General features: G+C 42.9%; 1 protein-coding gene across 1 annotated transcript; it reads left to right on the top strand.

Moving 5' to 3' along the window:
• Positions 1–15,849: 15,849 nt before the first annotated feature.
• LOC121449902 (vomeronasal type-1 receptor 4-like) lies at positions 15,850–16,428 on the top strand. The gene has a single exon (XM_041654565.1). It carries the CDS (start codon positions 15,850–15,852, stop codon positions 16,426–16,428), a length of 579 nt encoding a protein of 192 aa, XP_041510499.1.
• The last annotated feature ends 6,289 nt before the right edge of the window (positions 16,429–22,717 follow it).

The raw sequence follows: 22,717 nt of genomic DNA, 5'->3' as shown, positions 1-22,717 counted from the left end.
GCTCCCCTCTCCCGGGCGGAAGCGAGAGCTCTGCTCTCTGAGGCACTCGCAATGAAGCTCCAACCCAGGATGGACATAGGCTAGAATCTTCCCGGTAAGTGCACCTGGGGTGCTACACACCTTATTAGAAATGGGCTAGTCCAGGTGTGAGAGTTAGCTGAGAAGAGGCTAGATATTATGGGCCAAGCAGTTTTTAAGTGAATACAGTTTGTGTGTTGTTATTTCAGGGCACAAGCTAGCCAGGCGGGTAGGGTGCTGGGGGCAAAGCCCCACCACTCCAATTACTACAGGGAAATAAGAGAGTTAGTAGAGGTAATGAATCAATTGGACTTAATAGACATCTATACAACATTCCACCCAAATAGGAAAGAATATTCCTTCTTCTCTGCAGCTCATGGAACCTTCACGAAAATTGACCACATACTCGGTAACAAAGCAGACTTCCACAGTTAAAAAAAAATATATTAGTAACCACCTGTGTCTTATCAGATCACCATGGATTAAAGTTAGAATTCAACAACCAGAAAGCCTACAAACTGATGGAAACTGAACAGTCAACTACTGAACCATACCTGGATTAAGGAAGAAATGAAGAAAGAAATTAAAGTCTTCCTTGAATTCAATGAAAATAAGAAACAATATACTCAAACCTATGGGACACTATGAAAGCAGTCCTGAGAGGAAAGTTCATAGCACTAAGTGCCCACTTAAAGAAAATGGAGAAAGCACACATTGTAGACTTAACAGCCCACCTGAAAGCTCTAGAAAAAAAAGAAGCAGACTCACCTAGGAGGAGTAGAAGACTGGAAATAATCAAACTGAGGGCAGAAATCAATAAAATAGAAACAAAGAAAACAATCCAAAGAATCGATGAAACAAAAAGCTGGTTCCTGGAGAAAATCAACAAGATTGATAAACCCCTATTGAAACTAATCAAACGGCAGAGAGAGAATATGCAAATTAATAAGATCAGAAATGAAAAGAAGGACATAACCACAAACACAGAGGATTTTTAAAGAATCATTAGATCTTACAACAAATCCTGTATGCCACAAAATTTGAAAATATAAAAGAAATGAACACTTTTATAGATAAGTACCACATACCAAAGTTAAACCAGGACCAGGTGAACAATCTAAATAGACCTGTCAGTCACGAAGAATTAGAAGCTGTTATCAAAAACCTCCCTACCAAAAAAAAGCCCAGGTCCAGACAGTTTCAATGCAGAATTCTACCAGAACGTCCAAGAAGAGCTAATACCTATACTCCTTAATGTATTCCACAATATAGAAACAGAAGGGTCATTACCTAATTCCTTTTATGAAGCTACAGTTACCCTGATACCAAAACCACACAAGGACTCAACCAGGAAAGAGAATTACAGGCCAATCTCACTCATGAACATCAATGCAAAAATCCTCAACAAAATACTGGCAAACCGAATCCAAAAACACATCTGAAAAATTATCCATTATGATCAAGTAGGCTTCATCCCAGAGATGCAGGGCTGGTTCAACATACATAAATCTATCAATGTAATCCATCATATAAATAAACTGAAAGAAAAAACATATGATCATTTCATTAGATGCTGAAAAAGCTTTGGACAAAATTCAACATCCCTTTATGATAAAAGTCTTGGAGAGATTAGTGATACAAGGGTCATACCTAAATATAATAAAAGTTATTTACAGCAAACCCACAGCTAACATCAAATTAAATGGAGAGAAACTCAAAGCCATCCCACTAAAATCAGGAACACGACAAGGCTGTCCACTCTCTCCATGCCTCTTCAATATAGTTCTTGAAGTTCTAGCAATAGCAATAAGACAACATCAGAGGATCAAGGGGATTTGAATTGGAAAGGAAGAAGTTAAACTTTCGTAATTTGCAGATGATATGATAGTATAAATAAGCGACCCCAAAAATTCCACCAAAGAACTCCTACAGCTGATAAACACCTTTAGTAACATGGCAGGATACAAGATCAACTCCAAAAAAATCAGTTGCCTTTTGGCGTGTGGCATCGCCCAGCCCAGCCTATCTGGGTGCTGGGTCCGAGTACTCGGGGCGCCCGGGCGGGCAGCAGTTCCTTTGTCTCTGTGGTCTGCCTGCACCAAGCAGGGTAGGCACTTTGTTTGCAAGCTGCCCAACCAGCACAGAGGCCTGATCTCTCAGCGCCAGGAGACCCAGCGTTGGGGTGAGTTTCTGGCCCACGGCGCCAGCCTGGGACGGGGAGCTCGGGGGTTCCTTGGCCCCTGTCCTTCTTGGGCTCTCTGCAGGGCCTCTACTCCCTGGGTGCTGCCTCTTTCTTCCTGGCCCACCCAGCTTCCATCTAGAGCCCTCCCCACTTCGGCCCCACCACCCTCTTTTGGCGCGTGGCATCGCCCAGCCCAGCCTGTCTGGGCGCTGGGTCCGAGTACTCAGGGCGCCCGGGCGGGCTGCAGTTCCTTTGTTTCTGTGGCCTGCCTGCACCAAGCGGGGTAGGCGCTTTGTTTGCGAGCTGCCCAACCAGCAGGGAGGCCTGATCTCTTGGTGCCAGGAGACCCAGCGTTGGGGAGACCCAGCGTTGGGGAGACCCAGCGTTGGGGAGAGCCAGCGTTGGGCACGGAGACCTGACCCTCGGCACCAGGAGAGTGAACATTGTGGAGAGCCAGCGTTCGGTAGGCAAGGAGACCTGATCCGGTAAAAGAAGATCCATAGGGAGCATTTGGAAGAAGAGATGGGCAGACGCCAAGGCAAGAATTCGCCCAACAAGCTGAAAAGCAACATGAAGTCGCCAGAAACCAGCGACCTCACAATGGGAGGACATGAACCCCTTAATCAAGAAGAAGGAGAAAAGATTGACTTCATGAAAGTGATTGACACCCTTAAACAGCATGTAAAAAACGCCCTTATAGAAATGGATGAGAAAACAGAAAGTTTGAAGAATTGAATAAATCAGTGAATGATACCCTAGAAAACCAAGGAAAAGCAATCAAACAGATAAGGGGGAGAAGGGTGGGAGGAGGGGGAGAAGGCTGGGAGGAGGGGGAGGGAAATGGGAGGCTGGGAGGAGGTGGAAACTTGTTTTTTTTTCTCATTTTCTCAATAAAAAAAAGATTGAAAAAAAACAGTTGCCCTCTTATACTCAAAGGATAAGGAATCAGAGAGGGAAATCAGAGAAGCATCACCTTTCACAATAGCCATAAATAACGTAAAATACCTTGGGGTAACTCTAACCACGGAAGAGAAAGATCTATTTGATAAGAACTTTAAGTTTGAAGAAAGAAATTGAAGAGGATACCAGAAAATGGAAGGACCTCCCTTGCTCTTGGATCGGGAGGATCAACATAGTAAAAATGGCAATTCTACCAAAGGCAATTTAGAAATTCAATGCAATCCCCATCAACGTTCCATCAAAATTCTTCACAGATCTTGAGAAGATAGTAATCAACTTTATATGGAAAAACAAAAAACCCAGGAGAGCCAAAACAATCTTATATAATAAAGGAACTTCTGGAGGCATTACCATCCCTGACTTCAAACTCTATTACAGAGCTACAGTATTGAAAACAGCTGGGTATTGGCATAAAAACAAAGAAGTCGACCAATGGAATCGAATAGAAGACCCAGATTTTAACCATCAATCATATGAACACATGATTTTTGATAAAGGAGCTAAAAGTATACAATGGAAGAAAGAAAGCATCTTCAACAAATGGTACTGGCACAACTGGATGTCAACCTGTAGAAGAATGAAAATAGACCCATATCTATCACCATGCACAAAACTCAAGTCCAAATGGATCAAAGACCTCAATTTCAATATGAACACACTGAACCTGATAGAAGAGAAAGTAGGACGTACTCTACAACATATGGGCACAGGAGATCTCTTCCTATGTATAACCCCAGCAGCACAGACATTAAGGGCAACATTGAATAAGTGGGACCACCTGAAACTGAGAAGCTTCTGTAAAGCAAAGGACACTGTCACTAAGACAAAAAGGCAACCTACTGACTGGGAGTAGATCTTTACAAACCCTACAACAGACAAAAGTCTGATCTCCAAAATATATAAAGAAATCAAGAAACTAGACTTTAAAATGCTAATTAACCCAATTAAAAAATGGGGCACTGATCTGAACAGAGAAATCTCAACAGAAGAAGTTCAAATGGCCAAAAGACACTTAAGGTCATGCTCAACCTCCTTAGCGATCAGGGAAATGCAAATCAAAACAACTTTAAGATACCATCTTACACCTGTAAGAATGGCTAAAATCAAAAACACCAATGATAGTCTTTGCTGGAGAGGTTGTGGAGTAAGGGGTACCCTCATCCATTGCTGGTGGAAATGCAAACATGTGCAACCACTTTGGAAATCAGTGTGGCACTTTCTCAGGAAATTAGGTATCAACCTACCCCAGGACACAGCAATACCACTCTTGGGAATATACCCAAGAGATGCCCTATCATATTACAAAAGCATTTGCTCAACAATGTTCATAGCAGCATTATTTGTAATAGCCAGAACCTGGAAACAACCTAGATGCCCTTCAATGGAAGAATGGATGAAGAAAGTATGGAATATATACATATTAGAGTACTACTCAGCAGTAAAATAAATGAAATCTTGAATTTTGCATGCAAATGGGTGGAAATAGAAAACACTATCCTGAGTGAGGTAACCCAGACCCAAAAAGATGAACATGGGATGTACTCACTCATAATTGGTTTCTAGCCATAAATAAATGACATTGTGCCTATAATTTGTGATCCTAGAGAGCTAAATAAGAAGGTAAACCCAAAGAAAAAAATATAGTTATCCTCCTGGATATTGGAAGTAGACAAGACTGCCCAGCAAAAATTGATATCTTGGGGATGGGATGGGAGTGGGGTTAGGGAAGATGGGGATCGAAAAGTGAGAAGTGGAGGATGGGGTAAACTTGGGGGAATGGGATGGTTGGTATAAAGGGTGGATATGGGAGCAGTGCGTGTATATCTTAATTTAGGGAGCCATCTTTGGGTTGGCAAGTGGCTTAACACTAGAGGGGCTCCCAGGTGTCCAGGGAGATGTCCTCAGTTAGTTCCTTGGGCAGCTGAGAAGAGTGAACCTGAAATGGCACTATCTTATAGCCATACTGATGAATATATTTCATATGACCATAGAACCTTCATCTGGCGATGGATGGAGATAGAGACAGAGACCCACAATGGAGCACCGGACTGAGCTCCCAAGGTCCAAATGAGGAGCAATAGGGGAGAGAACATGAACAAGGAAGTCAGGACCGCGAGGGGTGCACCCACCCACTGAGACAGTGGAGCTGATCTATTGGGAGCTCACCAAGGCCAGCTGGACTGTGACTGAAAAAGCATGGGATAAAACCAGACTCTCTGTATGTGGTGGACAATAAGGGCTGATGAGAAGCCAAGAACAATGGCACTGGGTTTTGATCCTACTGCATGTACTGGCTTCCTAGACATGGATGGAGTGGGGAGGACCTTGGACTTTCCACAGGGCAGGGAACCCTGTCAGCTCTTTGGAATGGAGAGGAAGAAGGAGAGGAGTGGGGGAAGCAGGAGAGGTATGGTGGAAGGGGGAGAGAAAGGGGAGGCTGGGAGGAGGCGGAAATATTTTTCAATGAAAAAAATAAATAAAATAAAATAAAGAAACAGAACAATCATTACAGCTTGGAATAAAGGCATCCACTACCACCACCACCAGGCAATCTCTTAATATGCTGATTAGAGGTCTCTTTGTGACTGTCATGATGTGAACCAGCCTCTGCATGATGACTCTCCTCTATTTACACAAGAGAACCAGCATCTCCACACCTCAAGCCTCTCCTCCCCTAAGTCTCCTGCAAACAAGTCATGCCCACAACTTGCTGCTGTGTTCTTTTAATGATTGAACAATTTTGTCACTATTTATTAATTTTACACACCTGAGAAAAATCCAAGATTGGAGAGATTAGTACCAATTTTAATGACACGCACAGAAGTTGTGAAATAGAATCAAACCAGATCTCCATCCATTGATAAATGGATAAAGACAATGTAGTACATTTACACAGTATAATAAGACCTAACTGGGAAGGAAGGAGGAAGGGAGGGAGGGAGGAGGGGAAGGAGCAATGGAGGGAAGAAAGAAGAGAAGAGAAGTGAAAATGAAAAGAAAAGAAAAAGAAGAAGAAACCTAAGAAACCTGCCAGTGAATGGATGAACAGGGACAAGTCTTTTGGAGAAATTTCTGAAAGTGTTAACACCACTGTGCACAAAGTCAAGTTGCTGGGGAAGGTGCTCTCAGTGGCTCTGGAGAGAGAAAAGACAGATGAAGTGGAGAAGCATGTTCTTTTTATTATTATTACTTTATAAATAATATCAATCCTAAGTCCCACTTCCTCCCCTCCTTCCACTTCCCTCCAGCTCTACCACACACCCTCCTGTCCAACATCTTCCAGCCCTAAGAGAGGGCAAGGTTCCCTGACCTGTGGGAAGTCCAAGGCCCACCCCCCTACATCCAGACTGAACAAAGTATGCATCCAAAGAGAATAGGATCCCAAAAAGCCAGTACATGAAGTCATGAAGTAGAGACAAATCCTAGTGCCATTGTCAGTGGCCCCTCAGTCTGCCCCAATTGTCAACAGGTTCTTATGACCTGAGTGCAGCAGATCAAGGGGATGGAGGACTGTATGAAGCTGGGGGACACCAGTCGGAGTCTGGTGCTAGCACAGACCCTCCATTATTTCTCTTGACCAGACCCCAACATAAGCTATCTGTCTCTCTGGACCAGTGTGGAGATGTGGAAATAAAGACACAACTCACATGGCTTTATCGGGAGGGAGATTTTCAGTGATGCATCATAAAGTCCTGACTTCACATTCTGAAGAATTCCTCTTGCTTTATTCCCCAAACAGCTTTTATATCAAAACATAAACTGAGTGGGAAATACACCAGCATTCTGTCTCCTAGGAAACCAAGTGAATGGCTTACAGTCATGTCCACAACTACCTGTCAGCTGTGTATGCTAGCTGTCACTTAGGTTTGAATTAGCATCTCTACCAGGCATCCTCTAAATTAAAAAGAAAGGAGCAACAATATCCTGACCTTTTCTTAGGTAGGGAAGACCTGTTTGGTAGGCTACGTGACCATCCTCAGATGCTGACTATGGCTTTAGAGCCTGGATGCCACACCATATAGAAATATGGACCTCCCTTAGCCAAGAGGATAACTATATGTTTTTCCAAATTGCCGGGGAGAAAATTAGGATCTTGGGGGTGGGGTGGGATGGGGGTAAGGGGAGATGGGGAGAGAAAAGGTAGAAGGGAAGGAGGGGGGACTTGGGGAATCAGGAGAATTGGGATAAAGGAAAGGTGGATAGGGGAGCACGGAACCACAATTCTTAGTTAAGAGAGCCACTTTAGGGTGGGCAAGAGATTTGACCCTAGAGGGGCTCCCTAGTGCCCAAGATGAGGTTCCCAGTTAGTTCCTTGGGCAGCTGAGGATTGGGAACCTGAAATGAGCCTATCCTAGAGCAATACTGACGAATATCTTGCATATCATCATAGAACCTTCATCTGGTGATGGATAGAGATAGAGACAGAGACCCACACATGAGCACTGGACTGAACTCCCAAGGTCCCAATGAGGAGCAGAAGGAGGGAGAACATGAGCAAAGAAGTCGGGACCACGAGGCATGCACCCACCCACTGAGACAGTGGAGCTGATCTACTGGGAGCTCACCAAGGCCAGCTGGACTGTGACCGAAAAAGCATGGGATAAAACCGGTCTCTCTGAACATGGCGAACAATGAGGGCTTATGAGGTGCCAAGGACAATGGCACGGGGTTTGATCCTACTTAATGTGCTGGCTTTGTGGAAGCCTAGCCAGTTTGGATGTTCACCTTCCTAGATATGGACGGAGGGGGGAGGACCTAGGACTTACCACAGGGCAGGGAACCCGGACTGCTCTGTGGACTGGAGAGGGAGGGGGAGAGGAGTGGGGGGAGGGGGAGAAGCATGGGAGAAGGGGGGAAAGGGTGGGAGGAGGGGGAGGGAAATGGGAGGCTGGGAGGAGGTGGAAACTTGTTTTTTGTTTATGTTTTTTTTCTTCTTTTCTTAATAAGAAAAAAAGAAATATGGACCTATAGACACCAGGCACAAGATGCCTTCACCTAATTCCCCAGTGTCCTGCAATCTCTGCCTCACCCAACAAGGCATTTCTGTGGTCCCTGACCTCAGCAGAGATCTGCTTGAATCAGGATGAGTGTTGGGATCCTGCTGAGAGTAATAATGGCCTTTGCCTTAAATCAAAGGGCTATTGTCCTTGATGGGGTGTGATTTCTTGAAGAAGACTCCAGCATAGGGTGTGAAAAGCTGGGCTAGATGGTGACACAGGGGAAAATGGGGGTGGGGACCTTGCAAGCTCCACTCCAGCACACCTGCCAGAGTGGGCCTTTGCCAACATGGTTTCTCTAATAAATGACATCATATCAATCAAAATTATTTTGAGAGATATCAAATTAAATTTAATGATACAGCCAAGCATGGTGGTATACACCTTGATCCAGAATTTGGAGACACAGACAGCCAGCTATTTATGAATTTGAGGCCAACCTGGTGTACGTAGGAAGTTTTAGGTCAGTTGGGACTTTGTAGATAGAACCTACCAAGAGAAAAAAAGAAGACCCTCAATGATTCAACTGGAGTCTGTAAGCTTTTGTAGTTGCTTAATTTTTATATAAAAATTTTTAATTTTTATTCTTTCATCTATGTATAACATCAATGTGCTTGTATACTTCTTACTGCCTTCTCTAATACGCTTCTCTTCCCCGACCGGATTTCTAGTCTTCTCCCTGTCTCTCTCTTTGTTTCTGTCTCTCTCTGTGTCTGTCTCTCTTTCTCTGTCTCTCTGTCTCCTCTCTCTTCTCTACAGGGTCTCAGTATGCAGCACTGGCTGGCCTTGAACTTGCTCTGTAGATCAGGCTTGTTTCAAACTCAAAGAGTTACCTACCTCTGCCTCCCAAGTACTGGGATTAAAAGAATCCACTATACCCAGCCACCTGTCCTTTTGATCTGTCTCTTTTCTATGCAGGCCTTGAGTAGGTTAGCACCACTATGGGGTGCTCATGTTTGTCATGGCCATGTCATAACCAGCAACAGCGTTTCATAACAGTGCTGTCCTGGATCTTAAAATCTTTGCCCCTCTCCTCCCAGTATTCCCTGATTTGTGGGAACTGCAGCCCTGAGTTGATATCCCTGCCCCCATCTGAGGTGCTTATCTGCAAGGAAAACATAATAAATTCCCTCTGCTCCTGGAGCGGGGAAGAAAGGAATTTTGAATGCATAGTGACCTTTACTTGATCCCTGCCAGGGTCAGGTTAAAGTCCCTTCGCAGCCCCCTCCTCATTTGGTACCACGGTATAAAGCCACCCCCAGCAAGAGAATAGAAGAAGAAGCTGTTCCACCTCAACCTCGTACTCTGTATACTCATTCAACCTGGACACCCTCCTCAGAGACTCTTGGTTCCAGCGCACACTGGCATGGCATTGAGTCTCGAAGAAAATGTAATGGATGTCGTGTTTATGTATCTGGACTTAATGGCCAGGTATTCTCAACACTTCGAATGCTTAGGAGTTTCTGTATTAACCATCCACCTCTGATAAGAAGTTTCTCTGATCCAGGCTGAATTGGGACTTGTCTGTATCATCATAAATATTTGGAAGGCTGAAAACAGTGTCTGTTTTGCAAATGTGAGCAATCTTAGGGTAGAACTCTATTCTTCAGCAAAGCATGTGATACAACTATGACTAATCCACATATTATGTGGTCCAAATAAAACTTCAAGTATGGTGCCATGTTGGCTATGGAACCTTAAAATACACCGTAAGAGCAGACGGCACAATCGTCTCCAATAAAACAGTACAAGTGGTCTCTGGGGCCCTCCTCAGGGCTCAGCTTGCTCTAACAGCTGTGATAATTCCCACCACTGTCTTAAAACTTTTAAGAACATTCTCAGTCCTCAAGTTTACTTTCTGGTGTTGTTCATCTTGGGACAATGCACATCTTCAGATACAGACTTTACACTCAGCCTAGTAAAGTTATCTGAGATTCACATTTCATCTGGGAGAGTAAATCTTTTCCTCTCGGGTGCATCAAACGATGCACAGTAAACAAGGTCGTTGACATCATGGGTCACAAGCTGGTTCGTGTCCACTGGGAGGAAGAGTCAAGTCATCCTGTCCTTGATTTTGTCATGGCTCCTGCTACTAAGTAGACTTTCCAAGACCCTTCACATCTGTGGGATTCCCAGGGCTGTGAGTGAGCCTCCGAGAGCAAGAGAGAGGTACGGTGACCGCACTGCTCCTCTTCCCCTCTGTCCTTTCGTAGACTTAGGATCAAGAGAGAGGTACGGTGACCGCACTTCTCCTCTTCCCTCTCTCTCCTTTCGTAGACTTAGGACTTTCTTTCAGATTTCTTTTTCTCATGTTTTTCTCTCAAGCTAATTAAATTGTATCTTCTTCTTTTTCATAGAAATCCTTATCTTTATCCATAATAGTTTCACTCTTTTCCTCCTTTTATGTATTTCCATCTGTTCTAGACGAATATTCAATTTCATGAGGATCATCGCACTTATGTCTTTCTATAATTCTGAAATATTGCAAAGGAAATTACAGCTCAGAGAAATTTGCCCTTTCACTCAAACTTCCAAAACTCATTGCATAGGTAGTTATAATATAATCCTGTAACAAGTATTTGCAGTTTGGCAGTTACTGTCCCCAACATTCTTGTTTGTCTGTTTGCTTTTCAAGACAGAGTTTCTCTGTGTAGCCCTAGCTGTCCTGAAACTCTCTTTGTAGTCCAGGCTGGCTTCACACTCGCAGAGAACCAGCAGCCTCCTGGGTGCTGGGATTAAAGGTGTGGCCCAGCACACACAGCACAACATTTGAATCCTGATGCTGTCTCTACAAGGACTGATTGACTGTAGATTCACGTCTCAGTCTCAGTTGTTTCCTGTTACTCTGCTTTGGTCTTTGGATTCAATGCCCTACCTCAGGGTCCATTTTTAATTTCTCTTAATGTCATTGCATCTTCAAACCTCTCATCCGTTATCCACACATATTCCTGTCACAGGAACTCTGTAATTCCTTTCCTTTAAAAATTACTTAAAAATAACTAATTTACTTTTATTTCATGTGTACTCATGTTTTGTCTGTGCATACATCTGTGTGAAGGTGTCAGATCCCTGAAACTGGAGTCAGAGGCCTTTCCCCAGCCCTGTAATTCATTTTCATGATAAGGTTATTCATTACATAATTACTAATATGTGATTTCTGTTTTCAATGTACTGAGAAATACTTGTGTGATTTCTCTAAAATTCATAATTACTGCAGAAAAGGGAAAATTTTCCACAAAATGAGCTATGACTTTCAGTGTTGTTTATCACCCGCATCCTGTGTGTCTGATAGAGACAGATCTGTATTTGTGGTGATTGTGCTATGAGAGTTACCTATCTTAAAGATATGAATGGTCTCAAGACCAGGGATACTGGAACATGCCTTTAACCACAGCACTCAGGAGGTAAAGGCAGGCCAGTATGTGGCCAGTCTGATCTACATCATCTGGACAGCCAGGGATACTTGGGGAGACCCTGTTGTGTGTGTGTGTGTGTGTGTGTGTGTGTGTGTGTGTGTGTGTTATATAAATGGTCTCAATCAGACCACTTAAATGCTATTTCTCTCATGTCTGTTAGTTTTGTCTTCTTGAAATATTCCATTGTATGTTTTTGCTTTGTAATTTTCTAAGTTTGATATTCTGTATAGAGTTACATGTCATAGTATTTCTGTATCTGTTAAATTTTTAAAAATGCCATACATCAGGGCTTTCATGGGAGGTTTATTGGAAGAGGAGAGAGAAGGGGCAGAAAAGGGGACAGAGAAGGGTTCAGAGAGTGGTCTCAGGGGTCAAAAGGAGCAGAAGAGAGAGAGGGAGAGAAAGAGACAGGAGGTGGGCAAGACCCACCGTTTAAAGGGAACATAGCAAATGTATACAGGGGTGCTCTAGTAGCTGCAGCTGAGGACATTTCCTTCAGGACCCCTAGGGTAGGCCACTACAGATGCCTGAGTTCTAACAGTGAAAGACCCCGGAGCAGGGTGACTCTCACTCAAGTCTCAGGATAACTCGACCCCCCCCCCCAGGAACTCATGAGAGACCATCCTTGCTGCAATCGCACGAGGTTTATTGACAGGACCGGAACTAGTGCACTGGGGCCGAAACTCATTTGCCACGCAGGGGTAGAATTTGACCCCGAGAATTTGGAAGAAGGGGTATTTAAGGGAAGAAACCATAAGCCTATAAACCAAAAGGAGTAGGTGGCATCATTGAAAAATTCCAAAAATACTAATGTTAATCACAGGGGGGTAACTGCCTGTTCCTCAAGATTATAATCTAACTCTATGGTCAGCTAGTTCCTAAAACAGACTCAATGAAACAGCTAACCTAGATTTTTGGTTCTTCTCTTTCTGCTATATTTTTGGCTCTACTCTTTCTGCTAGAGGGGTCTTGATTTATCTGGGTCTTTGAACTGTCCCCAAATTTAAATTTGCTATAATTAAAGATGCGGAAATGCAAGGAATGCTGAGAATGGAATGAATAGTCTTCCCAGTGAAGAGCACAGCAATTGGTTGTCCAATACCAAATGGTCCACCCTGAAAACAAAAATGCAAGTAACATTCTACAGACTGAGCAGGTCGTATGTATGCACTTAGGAATTCCACACATTGTAGGGCCATCTTATACAGGCCCATATTTTTATAATGTATGGCCGCCAAATTTTTAGGCCACAGATTGCACCTGGCCACACAGGAGGTGGTCACCTTGCCACCATCCTGAACAAACTGAAGCCATCCTAAACATTGCCAGGACATGCTAATGTTGTTCTTCTCCTTCTTTGTAATTTTGGAAGATCACCTTGAAAGAAGCAATCCTTGGCTACCTAGGAAACAGAATGCGAATGAACTTTTTCCTCAGTTTACATTTTTGGTATAAAAGCTGTTTGGAGAATAAACGTGGGTGAATTTTCAGGATGTGAACTCAGGATTTCATGAGGGACCCCTGAAAACTCCTCCCGATAAAATAATGTAGTTGTGTCTTTATTTTGATGCCTCCAAGCTGGTCCAGAGAAATAATTTATGGTCCAGGATGGTCCCAGACACAATACAAACATTATATGAATGTACATGACAACAACTAAAGAAAAGAGGCCATGAATTTGAATGAGAGAAAGAGAGAGGACACATGGGAGGATAAGGAGGGGGGAAAGAGAAGGTGAATTGATGCAATTACCTTATAATCTGAAAAGAAAAGTATATATATTTAACTTTAATAAGAGGATAAATAATACAATTTGAATGTCAAAAGACTTGGGATTGCTTAAGAAAGCAATTGTCTTCCCTTATCAGTATCCTTGTGTGGCATTATTTATATAAGATGACATATTTCTGTTGGTTAGTTGAAAAACATTTTACTACTATTTTTATCCATCTTCTGAAATGTTCATCCATTTATACAATATGTTTGAATGATTTACACCCATCACAACCTCCTACCCACTCCCTTTGTGACCCCCAAGTCATTCCATTTACTTATTTATTTGTTGATTTGTGTATGTGTTTAATCAAGGCAGGGTTTCTCTGTGTAGTCCTGACAGTTCCAGAATTCACTCTGTAGACCAGGGTGGCTTCAAACTCAGAGATCTGTCTGCCTCTGCGCCTGCCTTCCAAATACTGAGATTAAAGACATGTGCTACCACTTCTTGGCCATTTCTTTCATTTTACGTCCAGATGTTTTGCTTGCATGTATATCTGCAACCGTGTGTGCAGTCCCTGAGAGGCCAAATCCCCTTGAACTGGAGTTACAGATGGTTATTTGCAGCTATGTGGGTGCTGCAAACGGAACCCAAGTTATCTTAACCACTGAGCCAACATCTCCCCAGCTCCTTTTTCCATCTAAACTGTCTACATGTTCATTAACATCTAATCTCATACAGCATATGCAATGTAGTAAAGAGCAAATATCTAATGTTCCCCTGAGGACTGGAGTTATGTGCTCATCAGCGTTTACACAATGTAATTGTACCTAACAATGACCTCTGACCTGTTTGCATTTTTGTTAAATCATATAATATAATGCATATAACAACAGGTAGCTGGAATGTCATGTTTGAGTGATGATGTATGCTACATTTGAAATCTGATAGAAAAATCATACGTTTATGGTATGGGATTCCCCTCTGTATGCTGTGATTACCATAAATGAATAAAGGCAACTGGCTTGGCCTGATAGGGTAGAACAGAGCTAGGCGGGGGAGACAGAACTGAATGCTTGGGAGAAAAGAGGGCAGAGTGAAAGAGAAGCCATGTAGCTGGAGCCAGACGAATCTTTCGCCAATAAGGCACAGCCATGTGACAATACACAGATTAATAGAAATGGCTTAAATTATATAAGAGTTAGTCAATAAGAAGTTAGAGCTAATGGGCCAAGCAGTGATTTGATTAATACAGTTTCTGTGTGATTATTTCAGGGAGAAGCAGCCGGGAACAAACAAGCACCTTCCTTGCTACACTTTTAGTCTCTTTGGTCCAATTTTATTTTGTTATTGTTGTTAATTTATTGAGCCTTTATGAAGGCTTATTGACAAATACCACATTTGCACATTTTATTTTGACATTTACACACATCCACAAACGTGACTTTCATTATACTCTCCCATGGCTTACATCTGTATCACTCTCCAACCTCCATTGCTTACACATGGCTAAGAGTCTCCCATTGGGTCTGTAAGTTTCTCTACCAGATTCCACATGTGAGCACATATATGGTGTTTACCTGTGTGAGACTGCCTTATTTCACATAACACGATGACCTGCAGTTCTGTTCATTTCCTGGCAAATAATAGAAATGGTAACAGAAAATATATTTCTCTGAGAATGTGGTCAACACTGGGGCACGTATAGTAGCAACTGTCCCTTTGTGTTCTGCAGCTCTTCACAGGGACCGAGCTCCTAAACTGCTTCAGAAACTTGCTAGTGACAGAGGACTGGACTCAGAGACAAAACCCAAGTGGAGAATCTACTTTTGGGGAAAATTGTTTTTATTCTTTTCTTTTACGTGTACAAGTGTTTTACCTGCATGTATGTTTGTGTGGTATGTGCATGTCTGGTGCCCACAGAGGCCAGAAGAAGGTATCAGATTCTCTAAAATTGGAGTTAGAAACAGTAGTGAGCCCCAAAGTGAATGCAAGGAATCAAACTCGGGTCCTCTAGAAGAGCCACTAGTGCTCTTAACTGCTGAGCCAACTCTACAGCCCCTTTACTGAGAATTTAAAGATAAATACCCTGGGAGAGTGTTGCATACAATCGAAACTCTAAAGATATTTAAATACTCATGTTACTGTCTCTGTTTTACACAGTTTTTGTGAAAGATCAGACCTTTCAAACAGGAATTTTTAAATACTCAAGATGAGCTACTGAATAAAATCTCTACGACATGCAAATTTGCGTTTCCGCTTATTAACAGATCCTGCCACTTAATATAACAGCACACAGAAGATTTTTGCATTAAGCACACCTGCTTCAACACCTTCTGTCCTCTGATGTTCTCAAGACTCCCTGGAATGTAGTTCCAGGAGGCACCAAGTCTGGACCTGAGAAACAAAGGAGTTTGACATTTCTCCCACCTTCTCTCCTCCTGAAGTGTCAATCACTATATTTCCCCACAAACATCAGGATGTAATTAGTCATAATTGAACCCACTTAGATTTCAGTGAAGGCCTGACAAGCCTAATAATATCTAAAACATCACTGAGGTGATGTCTCCAAGCAACGCCATCTTGCGGGGGTTCCTCGTATCCCAGCTCTGTGTGGGTGTCATAGGGAACTCACTGATCTTCATGCTGTATGTGTACAGCTTCTTAGTCAGATCCCGCTTTAGCAGACCTATCGATCCCATTGTCATGCACCTGGTGCTTGTCAACATGTTGACAGTCATATTTGCTATGATATCATATATCATGTCATCCTTTGGAGTCAGACACTTTCTGGATGATGCCAGCTGTAAGGCAGTTTTATATGTGTTCAGAGTCACCCGGGGTTTGTCCATCTGCAATACCTCCATTCTAAGCACGTTCCAAGCCATCACCATCATTCCCAGTAACTCTAAGTGGGCATGGATTAAGCCTAAACTCTCTACATGGACTTGTTGCTCCTTCCTGTTTGCCTGGCTCATCAACCTGCTCATATATGTGCACGTCATTGAGACTGTGGTAGCTAAAATCAATTACACTGATGTTGGTGATGGATATTATCATGTTTACTGTAAAATAGGACTAACCGATCTCCGCAATAAAGAATTATTCCTGGGTGTTATCATAACAAGAGATCAATACTGAGAGTTACTTGTTTTCAAAGAGCATTTGGTGGATGATATGAAGGCCAGATGTCCTCCTCAACAAACAAATCTCTCTAATGATGTATGTGATAAGGTGAAAGCTGTGTGGCTCTTGAATCCTTGATATGGTCCATGTTAGAATTCACAAAAGTTGTACATTTACCAATTTTAAATTTTTAATATTATGTCTCAATAAAAAGTATGTCCATAACATTTCAATAATTACATATTTATTGTCCATTTAATATAATACTTTGGAGTTTTGAAAAAAAGGTGGTCATGGGGGCTGGAGAGATGGCTCAGAGGTTAAGAGCATTGCCTGCTCTTCCAAAGGTCCTGAGTTCAATTCCCAGCAACCACATGGTGGCTCATAACCATCTGTAGTGAGGTCTGGTGCTCTCTTCTGGCCTGCAGGCATACACACAGAAAGAATGTTGTATACATAATAAATAAATACTTAAAAAAAAGAAAAAAAGGTGGTCATGTTAAACTTTATGTGACACCCACATACATTTTACACATGATCCTACACACATACAAAGACAGACAGGCAGACAGACAGACAGACAGAGAGATAGACGTTTCAACATGTGGTTTTTTATTTTGATATTTTGACCAGGCTAAGCTCAGTAAATCTGGCTGAAGAAAGGGAGAGAGAATTGTAGGAACCAGAGGCGTCAAGGACATCACAAGAAAGCCTACAAAATCAATTAACCTGGGCTCGTGACGCTTGCAGAGTTTGAATCAACAACCAGGGACCTGCTTAGACTGATGTAGGCCATCTGCATGTCTCTGACACTGTGTAGCTTGGTCTTCTCATGGAATTCCTAACAGTGAGAGCAGGGGCTGTCTCTGACTCTTTTGCTGACTTTTGGGACCTTATTTCTCATACTGGGTTGCCTTACACAGTTTTAATACACAGGGAGGTGCTTAGTCTTAATGCAAATTGATATACCCTGTTTTGTTGATGTCCATGGGAGGCTAGCTCTTTTCTGAACAGAAATGAAGGAGGAGTGGATGGGGTCAGAGTGGGTCAGGGAGTGAGATGAGAAGAGAAAGGAAAAACTGTAGCCAGGATATAAAAATAAGTAATTATTATATAGCCACTTTGGACATCAATATGGCAGTGTCTCAGAAAATTGGGAATCGATACGCCTCAAGACCCAATTATACCACTTTTGGGCATATAACCAAGGATGCTTGATTATATCACATGGACACTTGCTAAACTATATTCGTATCCACTTTATTCGTAATAGCCAGAACCTGGAAACAACCTAGATGACCCTCACAGAAACATGGATGATGAGAAAATGGTACAATTAAAAATAGAGTATTACTCAGTTGCTAAAAAACAATGACGTCAGGGCTGGAGAGGTGACTCAGAGGTGAAGGGCATTGCCTGCTCTTCCAAAGGTCCTGAGTTCAATTCCCAGCAACCACATGATGGCTCAAAACCATCTGTAATGAGGTCTGGTGCCCTCTTCTGGCCTTCAGGCATACATGTAGACAGAATATTGTATACATAATAAATAAATAAATAAATAATTTCAAAAAAACAAAATAGCATATTACTCAGTTGTTAAAAACAATGACATCAGGGCTGAACAGGTGGCTCAGAGGTTAAGGGCACTAACTGCTCTTCCAGATGTCCTGAGTTCAATTTCCAGAAACCACATGGTGGCTCACAACCATCTGTAATGAGATCTGATGCCCTCTACTGGCCTATAGGATATATGTAGGCAGAATACCGTATACATAATAAATAACTAACTAAATCTTTAAAAAAAAATGACATCAGGAAATTTGAAGATCAATGGTTGGAACCAGAACAATAATCATCCTGCGTGAGGTATCCCAGACCCAGAAAGACAAACATGGTATGTAGTCACTTATAAGTGAATATTCTCTGTAAAGAAAGGATATCTGTGCAACAATCCACAGATCCAGAGAGGCTATTTAACAAGGGAGGCCCAAGGGGGCTGCATGAAATTTGCTGGTCAGGGGAAATAGAAGAAATCTCATGGGTGGTCTGGGGGCAGGTAGAGATGAGAACATGCAGGATCCGTTTGGTGGGAGGATGAAGGGGGAGAGTACTGAAAGAGATGACTGGTAGGTGGAGGGATGTAGTACAAATTCTAATTGGTCTTAATAATAAAAACCCAGAGTCAGATATTAGGGGGTGAAAGCTGAAAGATCAGAGAAGCAGAGCAGCCAGCCAAGAGAGTTCTTACCTCTATGAAATCCTCAGACCAAAAAGGGCTGAGCTCCTGTCTCCTCCTGCCTTTTATTCCTCTCTCTCCACCTCCCCTGAGCTGGAAACAAAGTTACATGCCACCACTGCCTGACCTTTATGGTTCACTATGGTTAGCTCTGCCCTCTGATCTTCAGGCAAGCTTTATTTGTTAGAGCACAAACAAAATATCACCACAGAGGGACATTTCAGGGTCAGGTAGAAACCTACTGGAAGAGAAACTCCCAGGAATCTACAAAGATGACCCTAGGTAAGCCTCCGAGCAATGGTGAATGTGGAGCCTGAACTGGCCATCTCCTGTGACCAGGTGGGACTTCTAATGGAGGGATTGGGACCACGGCCAGTCTCACAAACTTTGACCTACAGTCTGCCCTGCCTATGGGATGTGTGGGGCAGGGAGGAGGGGATTGCAGAAGTGGCCAATTAATATCTGGTCCAGCCTCAGACCCGTATCACAAGGATGAACCCTGACACTGCCTGAAGTGCAAAGGACCCAGAGACTGGATGTCCCAAAGACCTAGGAGAGAACCAAACACAACTGAAGAGAAAAAAGTCAATATAAAAACGCCTAATGATATTCTGCTGTACGCGTAGACTGATGACCCTCCCAATTGTCTTCAGAGAGTCTTCATCCAGTAATTGATGGAAACAGATGCAGAGACCCAATGCCACACATTGGATGGTGCTTAGGCAATACTACTGCAGAGGAGGAAGAATTATACAAGTCAAGGAGATCAAGGACATGACAAGGGAACACACAGCAAGAACTAACCAGGGCTCATAGAAGCTCACCGAGTATGGATCTACAGCTAGGGGGCCTGCATGTGTGTGACATATGCTAAGCCCTCCACATATGTGTGACTGTTGTATAGATTGGTATACATATGGAAATCTTAGTAGTGGAAGCAGGGACTGCCTCAAATGCTTTGCCTGGCTTTTGGTACCCTGTTCCTCATACTGGATTTCCCTGACCAGTCTTATGATGTAGGAGGGTTTTCTGTTTTGTGTTGATTTTATTGGTTAAAAAAGAAACTGTCTTGGCCATTTGATAGGCCAGCCTTTAGGTGAGTGGAGTAGACAGAACAGAATGTTGGGAGAAAGAAGCAGAGTTAGTCAGATGCCATGGAGCCAGTTGCCAGGTCAAACATGCTGAATCTTTCCCGGTAAGCCACCACCTCGTGCTGCTACACAGATTATTAGAAATGGGTTAATCAAGATGTGGGAATTAGCCAATAAGAGGCTATCACTAATGGGCCAGGCAGTGTTTAAGTGAATACAATTTGTGTGTTGTTATTTCGGGTGTAAAGCTAACCATGCAGGAGCCGGGCAGGACGAAAAGCAGGCCTGCCTGCAGCTCCTTCTACAAATTGTGCCCAATGTGGGGCTCGAACCCACGACCCTGAGATTAAGAGTCTCATGCTCTTGCCTCTTACTATAAATGGCACCCAGATGTGGATAACTGAATCTACAGAAAGCCTGAGAAAGCTTGGGAAATAATAGAGTAAAGCATGGCTTCTTGGTAGCAGCAATTTCTCGGGTCTGCTCTGCTTGCCAGAGGCAAGCAAGTGCTCTCATCTAAGAGAGGCTTCCTGACTCAGCTTTAGCTGCAAAACCCTGTTGCTCTTAAGAGGTCCTGCTACGAAACACTTAAATGGTGTTGATAAAAGGTGACTGCTTGCTTTCTGTTTTCAGCAGTATAGGAAAAAGTTGTGCTGTTTTAAAATGCTGGCATTCTGTTCCGTCCTACCAGGGCAAACTCTGACTCTTTCAGGCAGGCAGTATGACTGAGTGTGGTCTGTGAGCAGAATGCTGCAGCTTGCTTGCTTGCAGGCACCTTGAAACACTATAGTGTGGTGGCAATGACATGGATCTGGCCGGTACCTCAGCCACAAGGCTGGAATCACAGAAAGCTAAGGAATGGGATGGATCTAGCCGTCAAAGCCACGGCTTCAATCCTGCCCATATTGCTTAGTTAATTAAAGGCTCGTGTGGTTAGAAAAAAAGAGAGATATACAGTAAAGATGAAGAAAAACTCTAAATGGTTTACAGTATGTGAAAAATATATATATGCTGGCTTGGGAGAGAAAATAAAAAGGTTAGAAGAACAGTTTTAAGCTCCTACACTAAGGCTACCCACCCAGAGCGATGAGTGCCTGCCTATCAGGCAGGCCTCAAGGTCCCTTGTAAGGTCCGGGCACCTTCAGCTAGTGCACCAGGGTCTCTGGTTCTCTTCTTGATACCGCCCTGCCTGCTCCATTCATCCTTTTGTCCTGGATCATTGGGCTACCAGGTGGCCCTGTTTAGGTGCTGAGGAATTCCATCTGGACCGGTGAGTGTGTGCTATCCAGGGGCGGATTGTCCCAGAAAAGAGCACAAACCCCCCTCCCCCAGCTCCTTCTGCAGGGCTGTCTTTCTTACACACAACCCCCCACCCCCACAAAGTCTGCATTTTCTGCAAGGTCCTTTGCTCAGGAACAATTTTCTGCTCCTACACTAAGGCTACCCACCCAGAGCGGTGAGCGCCTAGCTATGGGGCAGGCCTCAAGGACCTCCAGAAAGGGAGTACGCGCACCTTCAGCTTGTGCGGCAGGGTGCCCTGTGTTCTATTCGTCCCCACTCTGCCGCCCAAGTTCCCCCTTTTGTATTTGGGTCATTGGACTACCAGGCGTTCATGTTTTGGTGCTGAGGAGTTCCACCTGGACGGGAACAGTTCCTGCTTCTACACTGAAGAGATATACCCAGAGAGTCAGTCACAGCAAAGACTGGACCAAGCTACCAGGCCTCTCCTGGCTCCATTTGAAGGAAGAGATGGGAAGGCGCCAATGCAAGAATTCTTCCAACAACCTGAAAGGCAACATGGCATCACCAGAATCCAGGGATCCCAAAATAAAAAGAATTGTACACACTACTCCAGAAAAATTAGAAGAAATCGACACAAAAGTGAACTATATGAAAATAATAGAAGACCTTAAACAGAAGGTGAAAAACTGCCATAAACAATTAGAGATTACAAACAAAAACGTAGAGGAAATGAATAAATCGCTCAAAGATACCCAAGAAAACCAAGAGAAACAAGAAAAAGCAAACAGGTAAGGGAAGCGGTTCAAGATTTGAAGAATGAAATAGAAGTAATGAAAAAAACACAAACCAAGGGAAGGATGGCGATGGAAAATCTGGGTAAATGAACAGGAACTACAAAGACAAGTACTACCAACAGATTACAAGAGACAGAAGAAAGAATGTCAGACACTGAAGATACCATAGAGAAAATAAACACACTGATCAAAGAAAACAGCAAAACCAACAAATACTCATCACAAAACATTCAGGAAATCTGGGACACAATAAAAAGACCAAACCTAAGAATAACTGGGATAGAAGAAGGAGAAGAAGTACAGCTCAACGGTCCAGAAAATATATTTAATAAAATTATAGAAGAAAACTTTCGCAACCTAAAGAAAGATATTCCTTTGAAAGTTCAAGAAGCATAAAGAACACCAAATAGACTAGACCAAAAAAAAAAAAAAACATCTGCGTGCCATATAATAATCAAAACACAAAACATACAGAAAAAAGAAAGAATATGAAGAGCTGCAAAGGAAAAAGGTCAAGTTACTTATAAAGGTAAACCTATCAGACTTACACCTGACTTCTCTATGGAAACCATGAAAGCCAGAATGTCCTGGATAGATGTACTTCAGAAACTAAGAAAACATGGATGCAAGCCCAGACTACTTTACCCAGCCAAGCTTTCATTCAATATAAATAGTGAAAACAAAATTTTCCAGGATAAAAACAAATTTAAACAATACACAGCCACAAATCCAGCCTTACAGAAAGTAATAGAAGGAAAATCACAAACCAAGAAGTCCAACAATGACCACAATAACTCAAACATCTAGAGACCCTTCACCAGCACAACTCAAAGAAGGGAAACACACAAACTCTACTACTAAAAAAGTGACCGGAGTTAACAACCACTGGTCATTAATATCATTTAATGTCAATGGACTCAACTCACCTATAAAAAGACACA

The sequence above is a fragment of the Microtus oregoni genome, unplaced genomic scaffold (assembly GCF_018167655.1).
Source record: "Microtus oregoni isolate MIOR12 unplaced genomic scaffold, Mior012 000006F_ref0000085, whole genome shotgun sequence".
In the NCBI taxonomy this organism is placed as follows: Eukaryota; Metazoa; Chordata; class Mammalia; order Rodentia; family Cricetidae; genus Microtus; species Microtus oregoni.
The sequence above is the reverse complement of the archived record's forward strand: the minus strand, read 5'-3'. Positions and strand labels throughout refer to the sequence as shown.